The sequence below is a fragment of the Heteronotia binoei genome, chromosome 1, assembly GCF_032191835.1.
Source record: "Heteronotia binoei isolate CCM8104 ecotype False Entrance Well chromosome 1, APGP_CSIRO_Hbin_v1, whole genome shotgun sequence".
Lineage (NCBI taxonomy): Eukaryota > Metazoa > Chordata > Lepidosauria > Squamata > Gekkonidae > Heteronotia > Heteronotia binoei.
In genome coordinates, this window is record NC_083223.1 from 80,743,815 (window position 1) to 80,768,265 (window position 24,451).

Below are 24,451 nucleotides of genomic sequence, written 5' to 3' on the forward strand. Positions count from 1 at the left end.
CTTTCCTTAATCTTCTGTTCATGTTGCAAGATGCTGACCAGACAATTCAGTCCTTTTCTAAGAGTATGTGACACAGTCTTTCACTGTAGTTCAGAACTGGACTGTAGCAGCTTCTTCAGTCTCATATTCCCTAAGGTATAATGCTCATTAGAGAGAAGTATTTATACTCAGCACTACAGATAACAGAAAAGTAGTGATGAGGAAGTTGCTACAAAGAGAGGCCAGCTTAAAATTGCTGTGGGTCATAATTCCCAGTTCCTAAATTGTATCTAGTTAGATATAATAATCAATCCACTCAGAGTGGGTAAGGGCCACTCCCATCTGCTACTGTGTGAATTCATTATTGTGTTTCTGACTTGGCATGCCGCTCTCATTTTATGTTGGATGAGGGGCAAACTCATTTTGTCAAACCCAAAGGATTGATATTGTAACTTAGACATTGTGTTAATGATTTCCCCCTGCAGGAAATAGCTGTCAGTTTGCTGGATGTTCGTGAGAGCCAGAGTGGTTAAGAGCATGGACTGTAATCCGGGAGAATTGGGTTTGATTCCCCACCCCTTCACATACACTTGCTGAGTGATGTTGGGTCACAGTAATTCTGTCAAAAGCAGTTCTGAATCAGAGATCTCTGAGTCCCCCCTACCTCACAGGGTGTTGTAAGCCAAAATGCCCTCAAAAGAGGTTGGGGAATTGCGGTTACAGTGAGACGAAGCGGTCGCGTTTCAAGCCATCAGGGCAGGAACGGATCGAACCGTGCGGCTTGGGGGGTTTTAGGACCCAGCAAGCTCCCGTCGGAGGAGCATTGCTAGCAGAAGGGGTCTTGGGGAGAGGCACGGGGGAACTTTTAGGTTCCTGGCTTTTCTACCCTCCCTTTGCCCTAACCGCATCGTGCGCCATTAGGTGAGAGAGTCTCAGCTACCGGAGACAGAGGTGAAGGTGGAGGGCGTTTGGTGAAAGTAAATGAAACTAACCCAAAAACAGAAGACTAAGAGGAGACGAAAAGGGAAAAAAAAGGACAGTATATATCTGAAGTAAGGCGCTTTTTGTTATGGCTGCAAATTGGGCTTGCCTCGGTCGTGTATGTGGGTGTGGCTGAGAGAACTACTTTGAGACAACTACTTTGTGGCTGGCAAGAGGAGCAGAGGAACAAAGTCGGAGGAAGGAGGAAAGGAGGTGGGCGGTGGCAGCAGCAGTGGATTTGGCACCTAAGGAACAAACTGATTTTTTCTTTCCCTGTCTCACCTCCTCTCCGTGGCTAACAAACACCATAACTGTTGAAGGGCGTGGAAAAGAGAGGAGGCAGAAAGTGACAACCCTGTGCTACAAGAGTGGAAAGACTTCGAGTTAGAAAGTAAACTTCTTGAAACTTGCCTAAAACTAAAGACTCATTTAAAACACTGTGTGTAAAGATTGCTACGTGTTGTGGAGATCGGATGGGAGAAAATATACAATGTTATAGAAGATCTGATTTATATTAAGGATTAGGTGGACTATTTTTTTTGGTCTAAGAGCTGTAGAATAGTGAATAGTTCATTAAAAGACTGAGTTTGATCAATATAATATAAGTAACTTGGAAGAAGAAATTTAAAGACTAGAAAGACCAGAAAGACAAAAAGGGGGAAAACGGACAAAGAAGAAGAGGAAGAAAGGGGAAACAGAAGGACTGAAGGAAGAAAGAAGAAAGAGAGGGAAAGCAAGGAATTAAATGCTGTTAGTCTATCACTGTATGATTTACAAAAGTGTGTGAATGTGTGTGGGTCTAAGTAAAAGTGTATGGTTAATGAGAAAGGATTAGGATGGAGAATGAATGAAGAAGTGAGTGTATGTAGTCTGCAAGAGATAGTGAGGTGTCTTCATTCTATATTATTATATGATAATTTGAATTTCTCCTGCTTAACTCAATGATAGAGGGAATCATGTTGTCGCAGGATGCTCTCAAAATATTTCAGTCATCTTTTGAAGACTTTTTTATGGGGGCATTAAATCAGATGCAGAACAATTTAATGGAACAGATAGGGGGATTAAAATTTAAGCTTGATGGATTAGAAAATGGATTGAAGGACATAAAAACGGATATGACAAAGTTGACACAAACCAAAAATTCTATTGACACAAAACAAATACTAAAGGAGCAAGGTACAGGCGACTTGGAAATTAAACAGGAAGAATCAGAGAACAGGATTACTAGATCAGACATGTATAAGGTAAAATATACTTCAAGATTTTTAAGCATATCAGAAGAAATAAATGAGGATTTATTTTGTTCAGTAGTAGAAACATTGACCCCCACGCTGGAAAAAGAACAAAAAAAACCTGAGAGGGAAATTAAATATATATATAGGTTAAACTCTCTAAAGCTAAAAAAGAATGGCTCACTTAGAGAAATACATTCAAGAGACATAAGGAAACAGATCAAAGATGTAGTTTGGAGAAGGGAAAGGGAGAAACTTATTAGATCTAGAGGTCAGAAAAATAAAAAAAAATGAAAGAGATATTATGGATAATTAGGCATTTAACTCCAAAACCAAGAGAGGTTTTAAATAACCAAGAGAGAAATTGGCGTAAACGGAAGAAATACCAAAAATGGAGGATTTAATAGGAAAGAAATACCAAAAATGGAGGATTCATAATTGGATGGTGCTGCTGAATGGAATGCCAAAGCAAATAGTTAAACTAGGGGGGCAGGTCATACAGATGGTTAAAGGTGTATGGAAGTAAAGTATTATGCAAGGTGTCAAGCGTCATCGATAAAATATCTTTAATGAGTTTTCCTTGAGTGCAAGTGAAAAGGATAAATGGGTTTAATTTGTAATGTAATAGTGAAGGTGAATGTAGTAAATGGTGAATAGAGATAATGGAATTTGAATGTATATATAATTAGTGAAAACACTGCCTTCGACTTCTGTTTTAATAATATTTTCTTTTGTATGGTAACAGGCTTGTACACAATATATTAATTCAATAAACTATAAAAATATTTAAAAAAAAAAGAGGTTGGGGAATTGACAGGTGGGCACCTTTGGCTTAAAAAGGATCTAGAATCTATGGGCATTTTCGCACTGACCTTCAAGTTGTGCGACCACCCTCCTCACGCCGGCGGATCTGCAGGGATTTCGCACCAGAAGCGCCGGCGCACCCAAAAGAGCCGGCGACTTCCGTCGCGAAACCAGCTCAAACGTTTTCCTGCTTCTTGGCGGTTTCCGTTTGAGCTGGTTTCGCGACGGAAGTCGCCGGCTCTTTTGGGTGCGCCGGCGCTTCTGGTGCGAAATCCCTGCAGATCCGCCGGCGTGAGGAGGGTGGTCGCACCACTTGAAGGTCAGTGCGAAAACGCCCATTGTATACAGGATTCCACTTCCAGAAATTATTGCTAAATTTACCAAGGACACTAATTAAGTAAAACAATCATGAATTTAGAAAAATATAGAACACACATACAAGGTAATGAATACATACAATATACATACAGTCCTAATAAAAATAGAGAGAAATGCATAGAGGCAACATAAGGATGGACAAACAGGGTGATAATTACCGATCGTAGTCTTCAAGGAAGGCTCCAATGGCGACAAACAAGGACTAGGGGGAAGGGACCCTCAACTGATCAGGAATCGGGGATATATCTAAACAGCAGGAATGGGGTACTGCTAGATGCACACCTGTGGGGAGCTGGGTCACAGGTTATAAGGACTACTTTGAGTCCTTAGGGGATGGGAGGTGGAGGGGCAGATGACAGGTGGTCAGCTGATACATGACCTCAGAAAAAGCGGAGGCTCCGCAATGACCATAAGGGCTGGACTTATGCGGTAGCCAATAGACAGTTTATTGGGGGCACCTGATTGGATGCCCATACCTGGCCAATGAGCAGACTTGGCCTTGGTTACTTGATTGGACTTCCAAGTAACAATGGGCCAAAGGGGGAGGCTCCAGGATGACCATTAAGGGAAAGAGTGGGTGAAATTATTGGGGTGGAGGTGATTAAAAGGCTATCAAAACTTATCTAAAAGGTGACAATAGATGGCCAGATTGCTACCTAAGGTAAGGCTACCCGATTTATACAAAGAAACTTGCCTCTGGGTGAAGATGTTCTTCCTCTTCTTCATTCCTCTACTGGCACCATCCTTCATCTTGGCTTCCGTTGGACAAAGGTTTTAGGCAGTCTGACAGGATCCACGCCTAAGATAAGCTTGATTGCCTTATGCATAGGTGACATCTGTTGAGTACGTGAGCCTCCCGCTTCGCTGTCATGGAGTCTGACACTGCAGGAAGATAGTTGCTGGTGATGTTAGCCTACCAATATGGATTCTATGGTCAAGGCTGGAATCCGCTTGCCCGGAAAGTTCCTGGCGGCGCACCTTCTTCTGCTGCAACGGCCGAGATGGTGCACGCACGGAGCAGCTGGAAACCCAACTGTTCTCCTGGTTAGCACTCTTCCAGAGACACAAAGTGCTGCTGCAACATTGTGGCTGTTAGTACTCACATTAGTCCGGTAGACAAAACCCATGTTCTCCTGGCAGATGTGTGTGAGTTGAGTCTCCAGGCACCCTGGCAACCAAACGGGTGACTACGATGTTCTGAAATTAGGGGTCTTTTTCTCACAGTGTCTGTTGTGCGACTGGGGAAGGGAAGGGAAAGGAGATTGTAAACTGCTCTGAGCCTCCCAGTGAGAAGCAAGGTATAAATCCAATCTCTTTTCTTCTTCATCATCATCATGACCAGGGCTTTTTTTGAGCAGGAACACACAGGACTGCAGTTCTGGCTGGCTTGGTGTCAAGGGGTGTGGCCTAATATGCAAATAAGTTCCTGCTGGCTTTTCTACAAAAAGTCCTATGTAAAACAATGGTGACATCAGGGGGTGTGGCCTAATATGCAAATGAGTTTCTGCTGGGCTTTTCCTACAAAAAATGATTATGATCATGGTATGAGAGCAATGTATTGCCCTGTATTCAGAGCTGTGATATATCATCTATTTTTCCTGACAGAGGAGTTAGCATGTTTGCCATGTTAACTGGCACACTGCCCTTCACCGTGGAACCATTCAACATCAAACAACTTAACCTGAAGATGGTTAATGGTGAAATTAATCCCATCCCATTTGATATTTCCACAGGTAACCCATTTCAGGTGTTATATTGTAAGCATGGTGTATAATCCAGCCAAAATTAAGTGCTTTAAAGCCTTCTTGAAAACCATTGTGATTAGTAGTTAGCTGCTAATCTGTGATCAGGGACACTCAGGTTCATATATCTGGAACTCAATGTGTGATTCTGGGCCAGTCATTCTCTGTCAGCATAACCTACCTCACAGGGTTGTTCTGACATGGAGAAGTGGAGAATGATATATTCCCCTTCCTCCTTGAGTTCTTTGGGAGGAAAGTGGGATAACCCCTAACAATAAACATTTCCAGGGCTTTTTTTTGTAGCAAGAATGCCTTGGCATATTAGGCCACACACCCCTGGTGTAGCCAATCCTCCAAGAGCTTACAGGGCTCTTATTACAGGGCCTACTGTAAATTCTTGGAGGATTGGTTACATCAGATATGTATGGCCTAATATGCAAAGGAGTTCCTGCTACAAAAAAAGCCCTGAACATTTCATAGAAAAAGGTTTAGGTATCATTTTCACTGACAACAAGACTTAATCATGTTGAATGTAGGCTAGTTTCATGTGCATAGAAAGTTAAGCACTATAACCCATATAATGGGATATTAACTGTGTCTTTTCACAGTAAGAAAGCATGCTTTCAAACTTCTTTTATAAATAATGGCTTTTGTTCACTCCAAGATACTCTTAGGACTCCAGGACTTCCCTTTGGCAGAGTGTACACCACAAATGCCATCATGAAACTTCCTGGATGATCCTGCCACTGCAAATGCTACCATGGTAAATGAAATCAGTATTCCCAAATGAAAGCAGCATTCAGATGACCAAAGGCAGCTACTGAAAAACAGCAGTGCTTCATCCAACAAGTAGAACTATTAAATATTATTTGCAGTGGATAAAAACCATCTAGTGATATGCATATTTATAATGCCCACATCACCATTCCACAATGATCCCTTGGCCCTCCATTTTTAATCACCTGGCAATGTTTAATTGCTTTCCTTCCATCCTTTTCATTTTCTTCTCCCAAAGAGTTGCATAGACATTCCCTTCAGTGGAACAAAGTTTGAGTCCACTGGCACCTTTAAGACAAACAAAGTTTAATTCTAGGTATAAACTTTCATGTGCACATGAAAGCTAAGTCCCAGAATTAAACTTTTTTTGTCTTAAAGGTGCCAGTGGACTCAAACTTTGTTCTATTGCTTCATACCAATATGGCTACCTGCATGAATCTATCCCTGCCAGTGCTCAAGCACATGCCCACCACAATGGTTTTTAAATTGTTTTGAAACTGTAATTGCCAATATATCTTTTTAATTGCTTGAAACTGAGGAATAGACTGTTTTTATGCCTTTGCTAGTTAATACTGCCACTGTTTTGTTGTTTATTCCTTTAGTAGCTTTGTCAACGTCACCCCAGAGTCGGAAACGACTGGTGCTTGCACAGGGGACCTTTCCTTTTCCAGTTCCCATGAATGCATGAAACAAATGCTTTTCAGATATTGTCCTCATTGTCTGAAAAGTGACACGTATGTTTTGCATGTGCATATAAACTTGGTGCAAACCGACTACTACATTTTACAGGGCTCTGGTTCTCATATACCCATATGGTACATGCATACAAAACATACACATCACTCAAGTTCACACAACACGGGAACCATGCTTATTGGGAACTATGTGGATAGTCAGTATTGTCTCCTCTAATTAATAGTGGATCTCCAGGGCTTCAAGGAGAGATCTTTCATATCACCAGCTACCTGGTTCTTTTAACTGGAGGTAGTAGTGTCTGTGCTTGAGATTTTCTGCATGCAAAACAGATGCTCTTCCACTAACTCCTACAGCAACACAAAGGAATGAATGCACATGTGGGGGAAAAGCTAGTGTCTGCCTGGAAAGACTCTTAAACTGACTAGATTACAGGCCTCAAATTCAGCAGGAGCTCACAGGAGTGCAGCTCCTGAACCTTTCTGATGGTTCCCCCTCTTCCTCCCCACCTATCTTGTCCATTGAATAGTAGGTGCAGTTGCATAACAATCCCTGGATTAGGGGAGCGGGCAGCCAGCCAGCTAGGGTTGCCAAGTCCAATTCAAGAAATATCTGGGGACTTTGGGGGTGGAGCCAGGAGACTTTGGGGGCGGAGCCAGGAGATGTTAGGGGTGGAGCCAAGATCAAGGCTGTGACAAGCATAATTGAACTCCAAAGAGAGTTCTGGCCATCACATTTAAAGGGACAGCACACCTTTATCAATTCCTTCCTTCCATAGGAAATCATGAAGGATAGGGGCACCTTCTTTTGGGGCTCATAGAATTGGACTCCCTGGTCCAATCCTTTTGAAACTTGGGGGGTATTTTGGGGAGAGGCACTAGATGCTATACTGAAAATATGGTGCCTCTTCTCCAAAAACCAGCCCCCCCAGATACCCACAGATCAATTCTCCATGATTTTCTATGGGAATAAATCTCTATAGGAAATAACAGAGTTCCCAGCAGATATATCCCTCCTCTCCCCCCTCTTTCTGACAACCCTGAAGCGGGGGGAGGGCCTCCAAACCAGGGGATCCCCTGCCCCCACCTGGGGATTGGCAACCCTACAGCCAGCCAACAGGGTTTTGCCACGCCCCCAACAGCTCTCATTAACCCCTGGAGAAGCCCATGCCACCCTTTCTCCATTTCTTATGTGATTTTGGGCAGTGGGTGGTTTACTGGCCTTTTGACTGGGGGGGAGGCAGCCCAGGGGAGCCCTAGGCGAGTGAGGCCTGCTTGGGCTGGCTGAATCTCTAGCCAGACCAAGCAAACCTCGCTCACCCAGGGCTCTCGTTTCTTGCATCAGGTTGCTTTTGGCAGGGGGTGGGGTGGCATATGCTAATGAATTATGCTAATGAGCCCTGTCACCTATTTTTTTTTTTTTACAAAATGACCCCTTCTAGATTATATCTGGCTATAACCACTAAAGCATACAGCCCATAAATGAGCATTTGGAGACGGCAGCAGTCCTTGCTTGACTCAGTGAGTCTGATGTGATTGTATCACTTGCTTTAGTCCCTCCAGCATGCATGCGCCCAAGGAAGCAAATAGGGAAATGGATACCTACCGGTGTACCATTGCGCAGTTCCATCTCAAGGGGACTTTTGGACTTTTTTCTGATCATTGGATAGGCTTCCCAATCTCCAGGTCCCAGAGGGGGATCCCCCGGTTTTACAGGCTTCCCCTCTCTCCCAGCCAGCTGGCCGGTGGGGGAAGCCCCGCCCCCAGAGCCATCATGCACCTCCATGAACGATTCCCATAGGGAATGATGGGGAATTGATCCGCGGGTATTGGGGGCTCTGGGGGGGGCTGTTTTTTGAGATAGAGGCACCAAATTTTCAGTATAGCATCTAGTGCCTCTCCCCAAAATACCTCCCAAGTTTCAAAAAGATTGGACCAGGGGGTCCAATTCTATGAGCCCCAAAAAAGGTGCCCCTATCCTTCATTATTTCCTATGGAAGGAGGCATTTAAAAATTTGTGCAGTCCCTTTAAATGTGATGGCCAGAACTCCCTTGAAGTTCAATTATGCTTGTCACACCCTTGCTCTTGGCTCTGCCCCCAATGTCTCCTGGCTCCACCCCCAAAGTCCCCAGATATTTCTTAAATTGGACTTGGCAACCCTATCATTGGAGCTCTACAGAGCCCTCAAAATTTGTATGAAAATCTGTGTCTACAAGAACAACATTGAATGGAGTTGGTGCTCCCTGTAAATTGTTTAAAGGTTGCTTGTGTTGTTTTGTGTGAGTCAGCATGCGTGATTAAATGTACAAATTGGTTTATCATATCTTGAACAAGTTTTTGCAGCATTTTTGTGCTGTGTGCCTTAGTGGTTTTCGCCAGATACTTCCTTGCACAGCCCCCTCCTTTTTTTCTTCCCTGCTAGATTATAACATCACACTCAGTTTGATCTTACAATTAAATAGAGAGAGAAATATTACTTACACTTTTAAAAACTTATATGATTTTATAACTACTGTGTTTACCATAACTTTAAATTAGATATATGTTGAAGAATAGTTCACACACCTTAGTTGTTCTCTGCTGCAAGCAATCGTGTAACCCAGGCACCGGAAGCAAGTACAAGGCTTAAGGCCTCCTTTCTTAAATCCCACCTCCCACTCACACACCTTGACTTAAGCAAAGTAACTATTTATTATAAGAGTAAACACAGTTTTGTACACAGGGTATGGTGCTCCCCACCCCCAAAGTACTTTCCCTTCCCAAACCAGAGATCCAGCAGTCAGTGTCCCAGGAGTGCTGCCTTCTTGATGAAGTTGGTCCAGTCACAGTCCCTCAGAAGCAGCAGGCCTCCAGTGGAAAGGAAAGTCCTCAGGGCCTCTCTCCTCACCATCCTACAGAAGTCAGCTTCAGTTCATAGGCAGGTGGTCTGGGGACTAACCTCCTCCAGAAAAACAGTCAGTTCCAAAAACCAGAGGACCCACACCAGACAAAAATCTCTTCAGCTGAGGCCTCAGCACTTCAGTCCTTGGAGAGCCCAAACAACTAGGTCTCTGCTCTTCCCACTACCCAGTTGCCTTTTCTTCTAGTCATTCCTACATACACTCCTCCCAATATGCAAATGAAGTGCTTTCACTTCTCTCCCCAACAATATATATCCCCAAAAATCTACATTTCTCCGCCCAGCCATAATTTGGCTATCCTGGCAAAACTATATTATAGGAACACAATGCTACATGTCTACACTGCATCAACCCATGCCCAAACTCTAGTAACAAATGTTTTCAGAGGGTGAACAGGTACATAACTTGAAACACCGGGTTTATCATAAGTTAATATTCTTACAGACCATATTTCTCTGCTGGATCTCCTAATAGTGGGTGGGGCTGTTACTTCCTCATTGACTGGACTTTGGGTCAGTGAAGAAGAGGGGCTTTCATCAGATGTCTCACCGCTGAATGTAGGGCTGTTCTGCGTATCTACATTCTCTTCTTCAACATTTACCATGACTGGAGGGTGATTTGTATCAGCATTTACATTTTGAATTCTGCAGTACTGCTTGTGACAAAAAGGGCTCAGCTTCTGCATATAGAGGGCAGGGCACACTGCTCCCTTGGGTTGCATCACATGGGGGCATCCTGTCCAGCAGATCTACTTGCTTAGGCCACATTTCATCCCCCAAGGCAGGTCCCTGTAACCAATCATCCTCCAGAACTATTGCTGTTAGCCGCCCTGAGCCTGCCTAGGCGGGGAGGGCGGGATACAAATAAAATTTTAAATTTTACTTTTTACTTATTTAGAAGTATCACCGTTCTCTCCAAACTGTAAATGCTGAGCAGACAGGTTTCTCTCTCTTCTCATTTTCCTGCTAGTGTTCACTGTTCTTTCAGCCTGAAGCTGGACTCTTGATAGTTCTGCCTCAGGTATACCTTGCAGCTGTCCAACTGGAAGCAAGTGATTTCTGTGAAGAGTTTTCACAGGCCCATCGCTATCTTCAGGCTTAACCCTATAGACTGGCAAAGTTCCCAGCTTATCGACTACAACTTATGGCAGTGCCTTCCATATATCAGCCAACTTGTGCTTTCCAGGAAGACCTAGATTTTTGATCAGTACTCGGTCCCCTTGTAGAAGTTCATGAGCCTGCACTCGGGCATCATAGCAATGTTTGTTGCAATCGGTGTTTTTCCAGGCAGCTGCTGTGGCTAGCTGATAGGCCTCCTGCAATTGTTGCTTCACCTTTCCACATATTGAAGATGAGTCCGAGTATCATCTCTGTCCCCAAACACACCAAAACACAGATCATTGGGAGTCTAGGCTTTCTCCCAAACATCAGGAAGTATGGTGCAAATCCTGTGGAATCATTGCGGGTGGCATTGTAGGCATGCACCAGGAAGGCTATATACTGGCTCCATTTGGTTTTCTGGTCAGCCCGGAGGGTGCCCAACATATTTAGCAAAGTGCGGTTGAATCTTTCTGGTTGGGGATCACCCTGAGGATGATATGGGGTAGTCCTTGACTTCTTGACTCCTGCCAGGTTCAGTACTTCTTTCAACAGGCGGCTCTCAAAATCTGGCCCTTGATCAGAATGAATCCTTGACAGCAATCCATAGACAGAAAAAAATTTCTCCCAAAGAACTTTTGCAACAGTCCTTGCTTTCTGGTCTCTCGTTGGATAAGCTTGGGCATAGCCTGTAAAATGATCTTTCACAACCAGAATATTTCCATAATTCTGCCTATCAGATTCTACAGATAAGAAGTCAATGCACACCATTGGGTCAGAAGTGCTAATAATCTCTAGAGAAGCTGCCTTAATGGGCAGGGTTTTCCGTTGAACACAGCATGCACAGGTCTGGCACTTCTTGGCTACATCTTTTGCCATCTGAGGCCAACAGAACCTGCCCCTAAGTAGCTCTAGTGTCTTCTCAATTCCCAAATGTTCTAAATCATCATGTAAAGCACGCATTGCAGTCCATACTTTATGTTGTGTCCTAGGTTCAAATGGAGAACTGTTACTTTTGGAGGGAACTGTTACTTTTGGAGGGAAGCTGAACAAGCCAAGCTTGTACTCCACACCAGGGTTCCAGAGAAGGCCTAAGCGTGCCCAATCAGGGGAAGGATTGAAACATAAGTAGCCAATCAACATCTAGGCTCATACTGTACCCTGATAGGCCCTTAGGCCTCTGTAAATAGCCAATCCATGTACATAGTTAGGGTCCAATCAGAAGGGGGCAAGAATTGTATAAAGGAGCGGGAGGTTTGAATAGAGCTCAGTCTGTGTTGGTGTTCCTGAAGTAAAGCTTGCTGAAATCACTCTCTGCCTCTGGTCTCTTACTGCGTCGACCCCAGTACTTTACACTGGCGACGAGGATGGGATGCCAGTAAGAACCAGCAACAGAACCAGGAACACGGAAAGGTGGCTAAATCCAAGCCATCTGGGTCCGCACCTCCACTCTGCGCACACCCCAGCTCACAAGCCGCCCAGACACGCTGCCAAGAATGGAGGCTCCAGCCAACCTCCTACAGCCCTTTAGCATCGATCGCCCCGAGCTGTGGGACTCATGGGTCGAAGGCTTCCAGTCATACCTGACCTTCCGGAAGATTACAGAGACTACCATGCAGAGAGCTCTGCTTATCAGTACGTGTGGCACGGAGACCGTGGACTTAGCCAGGGCTCTTCTCCAACCCAGGAAGCTCTCAGAGACGCCGGTGGACGACATCATCAGCGCTCTGGAGAAGTATTTCCAGCCCCAGCCAACCAAGCTCACCCGGCACTGGGACTTCCGACAAAGGACACAGAAGGCAGGCGAAACCACGATGGCGTTCTTGACAAGCCTGCGCCGGGTGGCAAGCCGATGCAGTTTCGCAGACCTCAACGAAGCCCTTCTCGACCAGTTTGTATGGGGCTTGAGGGACGAAAAACTAGTACAGAAACTCCTGTCCCTCTCCGAGTGCGACCTAACAAAGGCAATCGATGTGGCCACCAGCTGGGAGAAGGGCAGATCAGCAGAGCCATGGCTGACAAGACAGGCTGCGGCACACCAGATCAACCCTGAACCATCTACAGAGGATTCAGACGAGGACAAAGCTCTACAAACCGGCTATCGTTCAGCAGGAAGGAAGACCACCCATGCCCCACAGGGCATGAGACACAAGACACCACCTGCATGTGCAAGCTGCGGGGGCCAGCACGAGCGAAAGACCTGCCGATTCCGGAATGCCACCTGTCGACTCTGCAACAAGGAAGGCCACATCGCCTGTGCCTGCAGATCCACATCCCGAGCACGCGTCCCGCAAAGATCTGCGCACTCCGAAGGCCAGCCAGACTTCGAGACCGACGCTCTCCACGCCCACCCATACCCGGTACAGTACCTACCCTCGCCAGTCAGGCCCTCCAAAATCCGGGTCAATGTAGGGATCGGGGGGGTGCCCTGCCAAATGGAGGTGGACTCTGGGTCAGCATCATCTATTATAGCGGCAGAGACATTTTTTTAAAATTCCCACCAGGCTGAGGCCTCGTCTCAGGGACCCGGGGTTTACCTTAGTGGACTTCCAGAAGAATAAGGTGCCTATCTTGGGAGTGGGCCTGGTCCCAGTCCAATACAAGGGGTTCAAAAGCCAGCTACAAGTGCTAGTGGTCAAGAACCACCTTACAAACCTTTTGGGTCTCGACTGGTTCAAGCCCCTGGGAATAGAGATCAGGGGGGTCAATAAGACTGTCGGAGTGGACTTTAACAAGGTTTGCGAAGAGTTCCCGGCCGTTTTCGATGGCACCTTGGGCTGCTACATGGGTCCCCCGGTTACACCACACCTCGACCCCACAGTGCGGCCTATTAGGCTTAAAGCGCGGCGAGTTCCATTCACGCTCAAGCCTAAAATTGAGGAGGAACTGGATAAACTGATTGCACAGGGAATACTAGAGCCTGTCACCCATGCAACCTGGGAAACTCCCATCGTGACTCCAGTCAAGCCCAGTGGGGAAGTGCGGATTTGTGCAGACTATAAGTGCACCCTCAACAAGGCTCTTCAGGCCCACGCATACCCTGTGCCCATCGTCAGCCACGTTTTAGCCACCCTAGCCGGCGCAAAATTTTTTGGCAAGTTGGACTTGGCCCAAGCTTACCAACAGCTGCCGGTGGATGAGGCCACGGCCAACGCCCAAACAATTGTGACCCACCGGGGGGCCTTTAGAGTAAAGCGGTTGCAATTTGGCGTGAGTGTGGCTCCGGGGTTGTTCCAGGAACTCATGGACTCTCTTTTAAAAGGACTTCCCGGAGTCACTCCATTCTTCGATGATGTGCTGATCACAGCAGCCTCGCCTGAAGAATTCGCCGCCTGCCTTAGAGGAGTCCTACAACGTTTTGAAACAGCCGGCCTCAAGGTCAAACGGGAGAAGTGCCTCCTGGGCGTGGATCGGGTGGAATTCCTGAGGTTCTCCATCGATGCCCAGGGGGTCCACCCCTCCGACGCCAAGCTGCGTGCCATCAGAGATGCTCCAGCGCCCACCAACAAGCAAGAACTCCAGGCCTTCCTCGGCCTCCTAAACTTTTATCATGCTTTTCTCCCCCACAAGGCAGCGGAGGCCGAACCCCTGCACCGGCTTCTAGACAAGAACCGACCCTGGTCGTGGGGCCGCCAGCACGCTAAAGCCTTCCAGGATATCAAAGGCCTCCTGATGTCCAACTCCGTCCTTGCCCATTTCGACGAGACCCTGCCCTTGGTCCTTGCATGCGACGCACCCCTTATGGCGTGGGGGCTGTTCTGGGCCACCAACTCCCTGATGGGACCGAAGTCCCTATCGCGTACTACTCGCGGACCCTCTCATCGGCGGAACGGAACTACGCCCAAATCGACAAAGAAGGGTTGGCAGTCGTGGCCGGCGTCAAAAAATTTCATGATTACATCTACGGCCGGCCCTTTACCCTCTATACGGACCACAAACCCCTCTTGGGCCTCTTTGCATCAGACCGGCAGACCCCTCAGGTGTTGTCCCCACGGGTCCTCCGTTGGTCCATTTTTCTAGCCGGCTACACTTACACCCTAGTGCATCGCCCGGGCAAGGCAATGGGCCATGCTGACGCCCTGAGCCGCTTGCCCTTGCCTGATGTGGATCCCGATCCAGCCCCGGCTCATCAAATCCTACTGATGGACATGCTTCCGGACAGGCCATTGCTCGCCCACGACGTTGCTGACCGCTCCGCTTGTGATCCAGTCCTCTCCCGTGTCTTGGGCTGGGTGGGGAGGGGGTGGCCCAAGGGCTCGACTGGGCCGGAATTTACTCCGTTTGCAGCCCGGAAAGACGAACTATCCACCCACAAAGGCTGCCTACTATGGGGCAACAGAGTCGTCATCCCCAAACCCTTGCAAGACCAAGTGCTTAGAGCCCTGCACGAGGCACACCCGGGCATAGTCCGCATGAAGGCTCTCGCACGGAGCTATGTCTGGTGGCCCGGCCTCGATGCAGAAATTGAGGCTTGGGTTAAAAGGTGCCCGCCATGCCAGGTGTCAAGGCCTGACCCCCCACGTGGCCCAGTGCAACCATGGGAATCCACCAAAACCCCCTGGTCAAGACTGCATATGGACTTCGCTGGCCCCTTCCATGGGCGGACTCTACTCATACTAGTGGATTCATACTCCAAGTGGTTGGAGGTGGTCCAGGTGCCCTCGCCATCATCGCAGGCGACCATCACGGCTCTGAGGGCCATCTTTGCAACCCACGGGTTGCCGGAGACCATCGTCACCGACAACGGCATAGCATTCACGTCCGCAGTGTTCCAGGACTTCTTAGCCAGGAACCTCATCAGGCACATTCGCTCTGCCCCGTTTCATCCAGCCACCAACGGCCAGGCAGAGCGGATGGTGCGCATGGCAAAGGAGGCCTTGAACCGTCTGGGCCCCTCAGACTGGCCAAAAGACTTGGCGTGTTTCCTAATGGCCTACCGGACCACACCCACCGCCTCCACAGGTCGCAGTCCAGCTGAACTCCTCATGGGCCGCCGCATCACCACCCTGCTGGACAAGCTGCACCCTGACCAAGCCCCAGACAGGCGACCGGCGCCGGAACACCTTAAAGCCCCCAGAGGGTTCTACCCAGGTGAGACAGTGTGGGCATGGAACTATGCCACCACTGGCCCCGCCTGGCTCCCTGGAAAGGTGGACCACGTCACCGGACCGGTCTCCTATGCAGTGACCTTGGAGGGTGGACATCTCCTGAGGCGACACATCGACCAACTCCGTGGTCGCCTGCCTGCCGGGGAGCCAAGGTCAGAGGCTCCAGATCCGGACAACGTAAGTCCCCGTGAGCCTGACACAGAACAGGGTTCCGTAGAGCCCGCTTCGGCCCAGCAGGAGGAGACCCCCGACCGCGCAGCTGAACCCAGGTCTCCCGGGGCCGCCGTCCCAGATGTCTCCAGCTCTGCAGCTGCGGAACCACCAACCGAGTCGGAACGCCCAGTCCCCTCGGAGCTCCGACGCTCGACACGAGACCGCCGCCCTCCGGCATATCTCCAGGACTATGTCACCTGATAGCTGGAACTATGGGGGGAGGGGTGTTGTGTCCTAGGTTCAAATGGAGAACTGTTACTTTTGGAGGGAACTGTTACTTTTGGAGGGAAGCTGAACAAGCCAAGCTTGTACTCCACACCAGGGTTCCAGAGAAGGCCTAAGCGTGCCCAATCAGGGGAAGGATTGAAACATAAGTAGCCAATCAACATCTAGGCTCATACTGTACCCTGATAGGCCCTTAGGCCTCTGTAAATAGCCAATCCATGTACATAGTTAAGGTCCAATCAGAAGGGGGCAAGAATTGTATAAAGGAGCGGGAGGTTTGAATAGAGCTAAGTCTGTGTTGGTGTTCCTGAAGTAAAGCTTGCTGAAATCACTCTCCGCCTCTGGTCTCTTACTGCGTCGACCCCAGTACTTTACACTTTATATAAATTTTGTGAACCAGAACCAGTTCCCAAAATATATACAGCATCACGTATTTATATATAGGGGATCTTAGGAAGAAAATGTGAGGCCTGATCTTTTCCCCTTGTGAAGGATTTGGCTTGTGAATGATTCGGGGTCCTTTTTGTAGGCCCAAAGTATAATTTACATACCAGTCGCATTATGAATCTGTGCTTTGTTGTTAGGCCTTGGCTCAATCTGATCACAGCATAAAGCTGAGTCACAGTTTGGACACACAGGCACAGCATCAAGCTGAGAAGCCTGGGCGTTATGTAGTAAGGAAGCAATCTTGAGCTTTTCTGAGTCCGTTTGGAAGCTGTGCAGAATGGACCCTTAAAGCTGGCTTTATTTTTAAAAATCATCACATCATTATTGTGAGCACACTGTTGGGATTTTTTTTCAGATACACCTTCAGAAATGTGAGGCAGTTGCTATGCAACATGGCAAGAGAATTGGGCACCATTATACAAAGTCTCCCCATAGTTCAGTTTTTACTGGAAACAGTTGACGCATTTGTTCTAGGTTGGCTTACATCCACAGAATTCTCAATCTGCCTAGCTAAACATACAGTTAGGTCACCCATTTCTAGTGAAAGCAGCGCAGTGATGTGCCAAGGCAGCTCCATGTCACTGCTCCCCTGTACCTATCATATTACAGTACAGCCCAGGTCAAATTGAGTAACACAGAGATCATGAGTGCTGTCACCCAGCAACTCTACAGCTGTCCATGCTGGGCAAGGGCTATGGGTGGATGTATTAAAATATAGGCAGGGGGCACTTTTCCAGCACAGGGCCATAGAGGTCAGATAGAATTAGAACTAGAGCAGCAGACTTGAGCAGGAGTTTGACGTACAGCAGACAGAAGGTGTTGCTGTACTGACCTGGTCAGGGCAAAAGGCCAAGCTCACTCAGATGTGTTACAACAAACCTGGCTAACCTGGAAATTTCATACTGCCTGCCAGTTGCAAGGGTTGATGCTTTAACACCCCTACTTCCTTCTGTCTTCAAAGGTGACTCAGAGGACTGAGCTTTGGCTGTCCTAAGTTATTTCACTTGACTAGATCTCAAAGCTAGTTTACAGAGGTCTTGGGTTGAGCTTTGGCAGAACTTAGGTTAGTTGGATGGGCTACAAAAGCTCCTCATGATTTATGGATGAAACTTCCACATTGGATCCACTCTGGTCCAGCTTTTGGCCAGGTCACAGGACAGAGACTGTTTTGGTTGCCCTCATGGATGACCTCATGCAACATCTGGACCAGGGCAACTCAGCGGTACTGCTACTATTAGATCTGTCAGCTGCATTTGACACGGTTGACCATCAGTTACTGTCTAGCCACCTCGCCGACGTGGGGATTCAGGGGTCTGCCTTGCAATGGCTGACCTCCTTCCTCGAAGGTCGGGGACAAAGGGTGGTGATGGGTAAGAATCATCCCAAAGGCACCCACTTATATATGGTGTGCCACAGGGTGCAGTTCTGTCTTAGATGTTATTTAACATCTACATGTGCCCCCTTGCCCAGATTGTCAGGAGGTATGGGCTGGGTTGTCACCAATATGCAGATGACACCCAGCTCTATCTATTGATGGGTAGCCATTCTGACTATACCCCAGAAAATATAGACCTGGCACTTCAAGCCGTAGCATCTTGGCTCAGGCTGAGTCGGTTGAAGCTGAATCTGACGAAGACGAGATCCTCCATCTGAGTCAGGGTGGCCCGGGAAAGGTGTCCCCCTTGCTGGCTCTTGATGGTATGCCACTAATACCGGCCCCTAAGGTCAAGAGCTTGGGAGTGCTCCTGGAGTCCTTTCTGACAATGGTGGCCCAGGTAGCAGCCACTACCAAATCCGCCTTTTTTCATCTTCGGCGGGTATGGCAGCTGGCCCCTTTTCTGGAGCATGACAACTTAGCTATGGTGATCCATGCTACGGTCACCTTGAGAATAGATCACTGTAATGCTCTCTACATGGGGCTACCCTTGACCATAACTCGGAGACTTCAGCTAGTGCAGAACACTGCAGCGCGGCTGTTGATGGGGCTCCCTAGATGGGAACAGATTCAGCCAGTGCTGAAAGAGCTGCACTGGCTGCCTATTGTGTTCTGAGTCTGTTTCAAGGTGTTGGTTATGACCTTTAAAGCCCTTTATGGTTGGGGGCCTGCCTATCTACGGGACCACCTTTCTCCGCATGTTTCCCAGAGAGCACTTCGTTCAGGGACACAAAATCTATTGTCCATCCCTAGACCAAAGGAAGCCAGGCTATGCTCCACTCGGGCTAGGGCTTTTTCAGTGGCAGCACCAGAAATGTGGAATGCCCTCCCAGAGGCCATAAGGGCCCTGCAGGATCTTTCACAATTCCACAGGGCCTGTAAAACTGAACTGTTTCGACAGGACTTCAACACCCGAATCTGGGAGAGAACCACAACCTCTCACCACTGAGGAGGGATCATCAACAGAAAAACAAAGATCTCGCCATATCAAAATGTATAGCACCACAAAATGTTTTAAATGTATTTTATTGGTTTTACATTGTTTTTCATAATTGATTGTTAGCCGCCCTGAGTCCGCTTGCCGAGAGGGCAGGATATAAAATTAAAGTATCAATCAATAAATTATTATTCTTATACCAGAGGATCAGTTTTGAGACTTGTTTCTCACCTCCCTCCTCACCAGCAATAAAGATAAACAAATATAAACAAAGACTTAAACTTCAGATACAAATCAGGTCAAGTAAAATACTTTAATCCTGGTGATACTAAAAAGAGTTGTCCATAAAGAATAAACCATCCAGTTTAGCTTCTTCCTGGCTAAAACTTGATGTGTAGTATGGTTGCCATCTGATTTCTGGCACCTGGTGAGAATCTGGGGGCAAGGGCATGGGGTGGGATGCCATCAGCATGAGAGTATGATGTTATTTCTGGGGGGGAAACCTGGAAATGATGCTGCACCTCCCTAGGAATCTCAAGAAGCTCTATGGCAAAATCATATGATCTCTAGCTGTCCCTAGAAGAATGTGATGCCAATTCTGGGGGTTTCCCAGAAACAACATCATATTGTCATACTAACAGTGATTTTTTCATTTTTTTTCTCCTGTGGGCTGACTGAGTGTCAGCAAGAAGTGGGGGTTGCCAGCAGGAGATCTGGAACTCTTAGGTATAGTCCGCACATTTGGTAAGGTTTCAGTTTACTATCTCCTTGAAATAATATTAAGTGAGTTGATGGATATTACGTAAGCATTCTAGCAGAATGTACCCTGACTGTCAAGAACAGGAATTCAATTAATTACTTTTGATAACAAGATTTTGTTGGAATTTCTGCACAGATGCTGTTCGTTTCATATACTCCTTCCTTGAACCTGATCCAGCTAAACGACCTGCAATTAAAGAGGCAATGAAAGACAAATGGCTGAATGATGGTACTATCAAGAAACCACTGAATTCACTTACATATAAAAATAGGTAATCTGTTTCAAACATTATCTCCACTTCGTTTCATCTTGAGTATAATTGTTCCTAAGCTTCAGGTAAATTTAATTAATTCAGTTTTGTATTATTATTCAACACATCAACAAACCATAACAGAGAAAAAACAAGAAGGAAAATACAAATGAAATAATAAAAACAATACAAAGAAGATAATAAAATCTAATGGCTGCAAATATTATTATACAATTTGGCTTGGATACAAAGACTGGCAATTAAAGAGATAAACAGATTTAGTGCAGTTCTGCTTGCACAAGTCTTAGCACTGCTAGCCAGAAGGGGGCCAATGGGGCTCTGCCCCATTTCAATTTTACAGCAACCACCCCAACAGCGATCTGCCTGCTTTTGAGGCTCAATTAATTAATTAATGCACCCCTAGCACCCTGGTCCTCCCTCCTGCAAAAATTCCTAGCTATGTGCTTTCTTTCCTATTTTTGTACAGTTCTTGTGCAAGCATAAACACAAAAGGGGTACAATAAGCTTGACTTAGCACAAGTGGCTAGTTCAGCTTTTTTCGGTTGTGTAAGTAGTCTAGCACAAGTGAAAAATCTAAACTACATCCAACCCATTGCCTTATAACTTTATCAAGATGCTTTTGCATCTTTGCCAACTATATATGGATTACTTATTAAATCATATCTTTCCATACGTTTCTACCATTAAATAGAGACTAAAGAGTTGCTGAGTATAGATTGACAAAGGATATATTTTGCAAACCCTCGTGCCATATATCTATTGTAATACTTATTGTAGATTGCCAGTGTTAAAATATGAAGTATCTTGCAGCTAATAAGAATAATGTTATTAGAGATTTATGTGACAATTTTTAAATTTGCTTTCAAAATAATTTCAATTTTATTATCTATAAGCTTCAAAAAAAAAGGCATGTGCTTGGGGGGTGTTGCAGCTCCACCACATATGATATGTGCTTATATTGTTATAGTTAATTCTAGTTGCTTAATTGTAGGGATGCACAAAGCTGCAAACTTTCAGTTTTGGGGGCGGTTCACTCTTGTGCAAAAGAGTCCAAATTTTTCCTAGCTTAATTATTCTAAAACATCTGTAAAGCTATTTTGCCAAACAATTGAAGAATCATATGACCAATCAAAGTTATCAATATAAGGAAATACTAGATAGTCAGCAAAGCTATACCTTAATCTTAAAAACCTTACTTTTTAATATGAACAGTAGGTGCCATGCTCACTGACTGTTCAGAAAATTCTATGAAGACAATAAGGCCCAAATTCCCCTTATCAAGAGTACTTAAGAAAACTTAGCCATTCTGGGATGACAGATAAGACCTGTTATAGATTGGAAGTTGATTAGAAATCCATAAGCAGAGCAGAACAATGATGGTAATTTTAACTGCTGAGACAAGTAATTAAAGGAGGTTTCAAGTATTAGCACTGAGAGAAGTGCTAGTTACTTCTTTTGTAAATGGTCTGGAGACAATGAGGAAACAACATTTGTTGCAGACAGCAACAAATTATCAGGAAGACAAAAAATCCTAAACAGGCTGAATAGTGTTTTTTAAACCAAACATTTTAAAATATTAAGTTTTCTTACTGAACTTTCCAAAACAAGCATAAAACTTTACCTCAGTGACCAGGAAATCATGACCTATTTCCCACACACCCTAAGCCACTCTGACGTTCCTCTTTTCAGCACGATGTCCTTCCGATTTCCCACTCTCTTCCCCGGGGCTTCAGCTTGCATCAGCATTTTTCCATGACAACAAAAAAATGGTTTTTAGTGGTTTCTGTTTACCATGCAAAAACGCCAATGCAAGCTGAAGCGCTGGGGCAGATAGTGGGAAATCGGAATGATGCCGTGCTGAAAAGAGGAACGTCAGAGTGGCACAGGGTGAGTGGGAAATCCGGCCATGTCTCCTAACAAGCAACATCAGTTGAGAAACATCAGTCAAATATTCTGAGTTATTAACATAAAAGAATGTATAGACAGCAGAACTATACATTAGGGGGGAAAGGTTTGTATAAAACCACAGCCAGAACAACCAGCACAAATACTGAAAACTATTTTGAATGATTGAATGATTTCTTGTTGACCCACAAGCTAAAAAGAACCTATACATGTCATCTATGTTTGAGCCCAAACAGCAAATCTTTGGAATTTTTTGCATCCCTCTTCAGTGGTAGTGATATAAACCTAGACCAGATTCATAAAGTTACTCCATAGTTAGTCTTTAATGGAGAGATAAGGATGGGGGAAAATCTCAGCATCACATAACTTTACTGAAGGGCATTTTCCACCATGATTAGAAAAATCAAAAGTTTACCTAGGGTTGACATGTTTTACTTGACTCCAGTTTGGGTTAAAAACTCTATGGTGCTATAGTTTTTATCCAAATTGCTTGAGTGTCCCTGCATGACATGCTCAGCATGTCATGCATGAAGGAGCTCTTTGGAGGTGGAGGATCCACCCACTGACCAACTCTGTGCCAGCAGGTTGGGGGCCCTAATTTAGGGGAAAACCCTGCCCCCAGCAGGAGGTTGGGAACCCTAATTTTACCCCCCCCCCAGCTTTGAACTAGAATTCCTTTTTTAAAATGACACACAGACCTAATTGCCTGCACTTTATTGCATCAGACTGTTGATCTCAAATGACTGAATAGTGAGACAAAACCAAACAAAATCCCCCAACAAAGGACACTGGATGCAAGAGAGAATGGTTGTAGCATAGTCTTTTGCTTAACATCTAGTTTTCTATGAAAAAAGGCTTTTAATAAGGAAACATTCAGTCATGTGAGCTTCCATCTTCAGTAACTGGAGCAGCCAAATCACGTTGAGTGAGAATTAGAGAACAGAAATGGAGAGGTGAGCAAGGAAATCCTTCAGTTGAATCTACTACCTGAAATAGCTGTTCACTTTGCTTAGTTGTGAGGCCAGCCTTATGAGCTTCATGTGCACAGAGGTTTTTCTCTGGTCTCTCTTGATGAGATATGTTTTGTGTACCCAGTGGAAGAACCCCCACTGATTGCATAGAAGATTCCACCACTTAAAGGAGAGAAGTTTGTTCATATACGAGCACCAAACCTGATCTTCCAGATGTGCATAAGGAGTAAAGTGGTGATATGCAATAGTATTAGCATACATATATCTTCTTTTTCAGACTTCGCCCTGATGACCTGAATCCTGTTGTTCTGAGTTACATGACAGAATCAATGGAGCTCAACCGTTCAGATGTAGTAAATGTACTGATAAATAACAAGCCATCTTCTATAATGGCTACGTACTACTTACTTCTGAAGAAATTTGTTAAGTATCAGAAGGAACACAGGACAATGAAGGTGAGACAATGAATTAAAAGAGCTATGGTCCATAGATCAAACCGTTTAGTGTGTCTTCATTCTAGGGAATGGAGAAAACTCTTGGTTTTCTGGGATTCTGTTCATAGATTTCCACATGGGTCGTGAGCACACCTTTTCTGAAGCTGCATGAGCAAATTTAGGCATATACTAGGTATATAACAGTATAATGTTTAAATGTATATAACAGTAATAATGCCAGTACTGAAAAACCAGGGCTTTTTTTAGCAGGAACACGCAGGAATGCAGTTCCAGCTGGCTTGGCATCAGGAGGTGTGTGTCCTAATAGGCAAATGAGTTCCTGCTGGGCACTTTTTACAAAAAAAACCATATGTAGAACAATGGTGATGTCAGGGTGTGTGGCCAAATATGCAAATGAGTTCATGCTCGGATTTTTCAAAAAAACCTGTGAAAAGCCATGTCACAAAAGTAACATACATGAGCATTCTCAAGAAACAATAATATCCATAGTTAAAAAGCATAATTATAGTAAGGAATTAACTTCACCTCTTTGAATGAAAGTTTAATACGGTCAAAGACCAATCAATTAAATACAAATAACTTAATAAGATACAGTCAGGCAATAGTATAATGGGAATAAAACATACACAGGAATTAACTTCACCTCTTTCCCAAGTGAGATTTTTAACATGTTTTACACCTATATTCATATTTGGAAGGAAACTATAGTGTATGCATAAATTGTCATTCTTACTAAACAAAGAAGTTTTTTATTTGGTAAATAAAGTTTTGTGTCAGTTTATCCAGATTGTGTTTGCTAGTCACCAGATAGGATCCCCAGCTTGGTGTAATTATTAAGAATGACAGACTCTGATCTAGCGAACCAGATATGATTCCCTGCCCACTCCTCCACATGAAACCAGCTGGGTGACCTTGGGTCAATAACAGTTTTATCTGAGCGCTCTCAGGCCCACCTACCTCATAGGGTATCTGCTGTGGGGAGAGGAAGGGAAGGTTATTGTAAGGTGCTATAAGACTCCTTCAGGTAGTGAAGAGCAGGATACAAAACCAACTCTTCTTTTCCTTCCCCCACATCACACCACAGAGGTTTTCTCAGTGCAGAAAAAATGCTATGTGTGTACGGGAGGGGGAATCTTACAGT

General features: G+C 45.5%; 1 protein-coding gene across 1 annotated transcript in view; it reads left to right on the forward strand.

Moving 5' to 3' along the window:
- The window catches only part of LOC132567775 (hormonally up-regulated neu tumor-associated kinase homolog A-like), a 45,141-nt gene extending 21,670 nt beyond the window's left edge, over nucleotides 1-23,471 (forward strand). Inside the window, exons 5-8 of the mRNA XM_060233493.1 lie at nucleotides 4,980-5,107; nucleotides 19,844-19,979; nucleotides 23,133-23,310; nucleotides 23,418-23,471. Of these exons, the coding sequence (XP_060089476.1) occupies nucleotides 4,980-5,107; nucleotides 19,844-19,979; nucleotides 23,133-23,310; nucleotides 23,418-23,471 (496 nt within the window). The remainder of the gene's footprint in view (nucleotides 1-4,979; nucleotides 5,108-19,843; nucleotides 19,980-23,132; nucleotides 23,311-23,417) is intronic.
- Nucleotides 23,472-24,451: the final 980 nt, after the last annotated feature.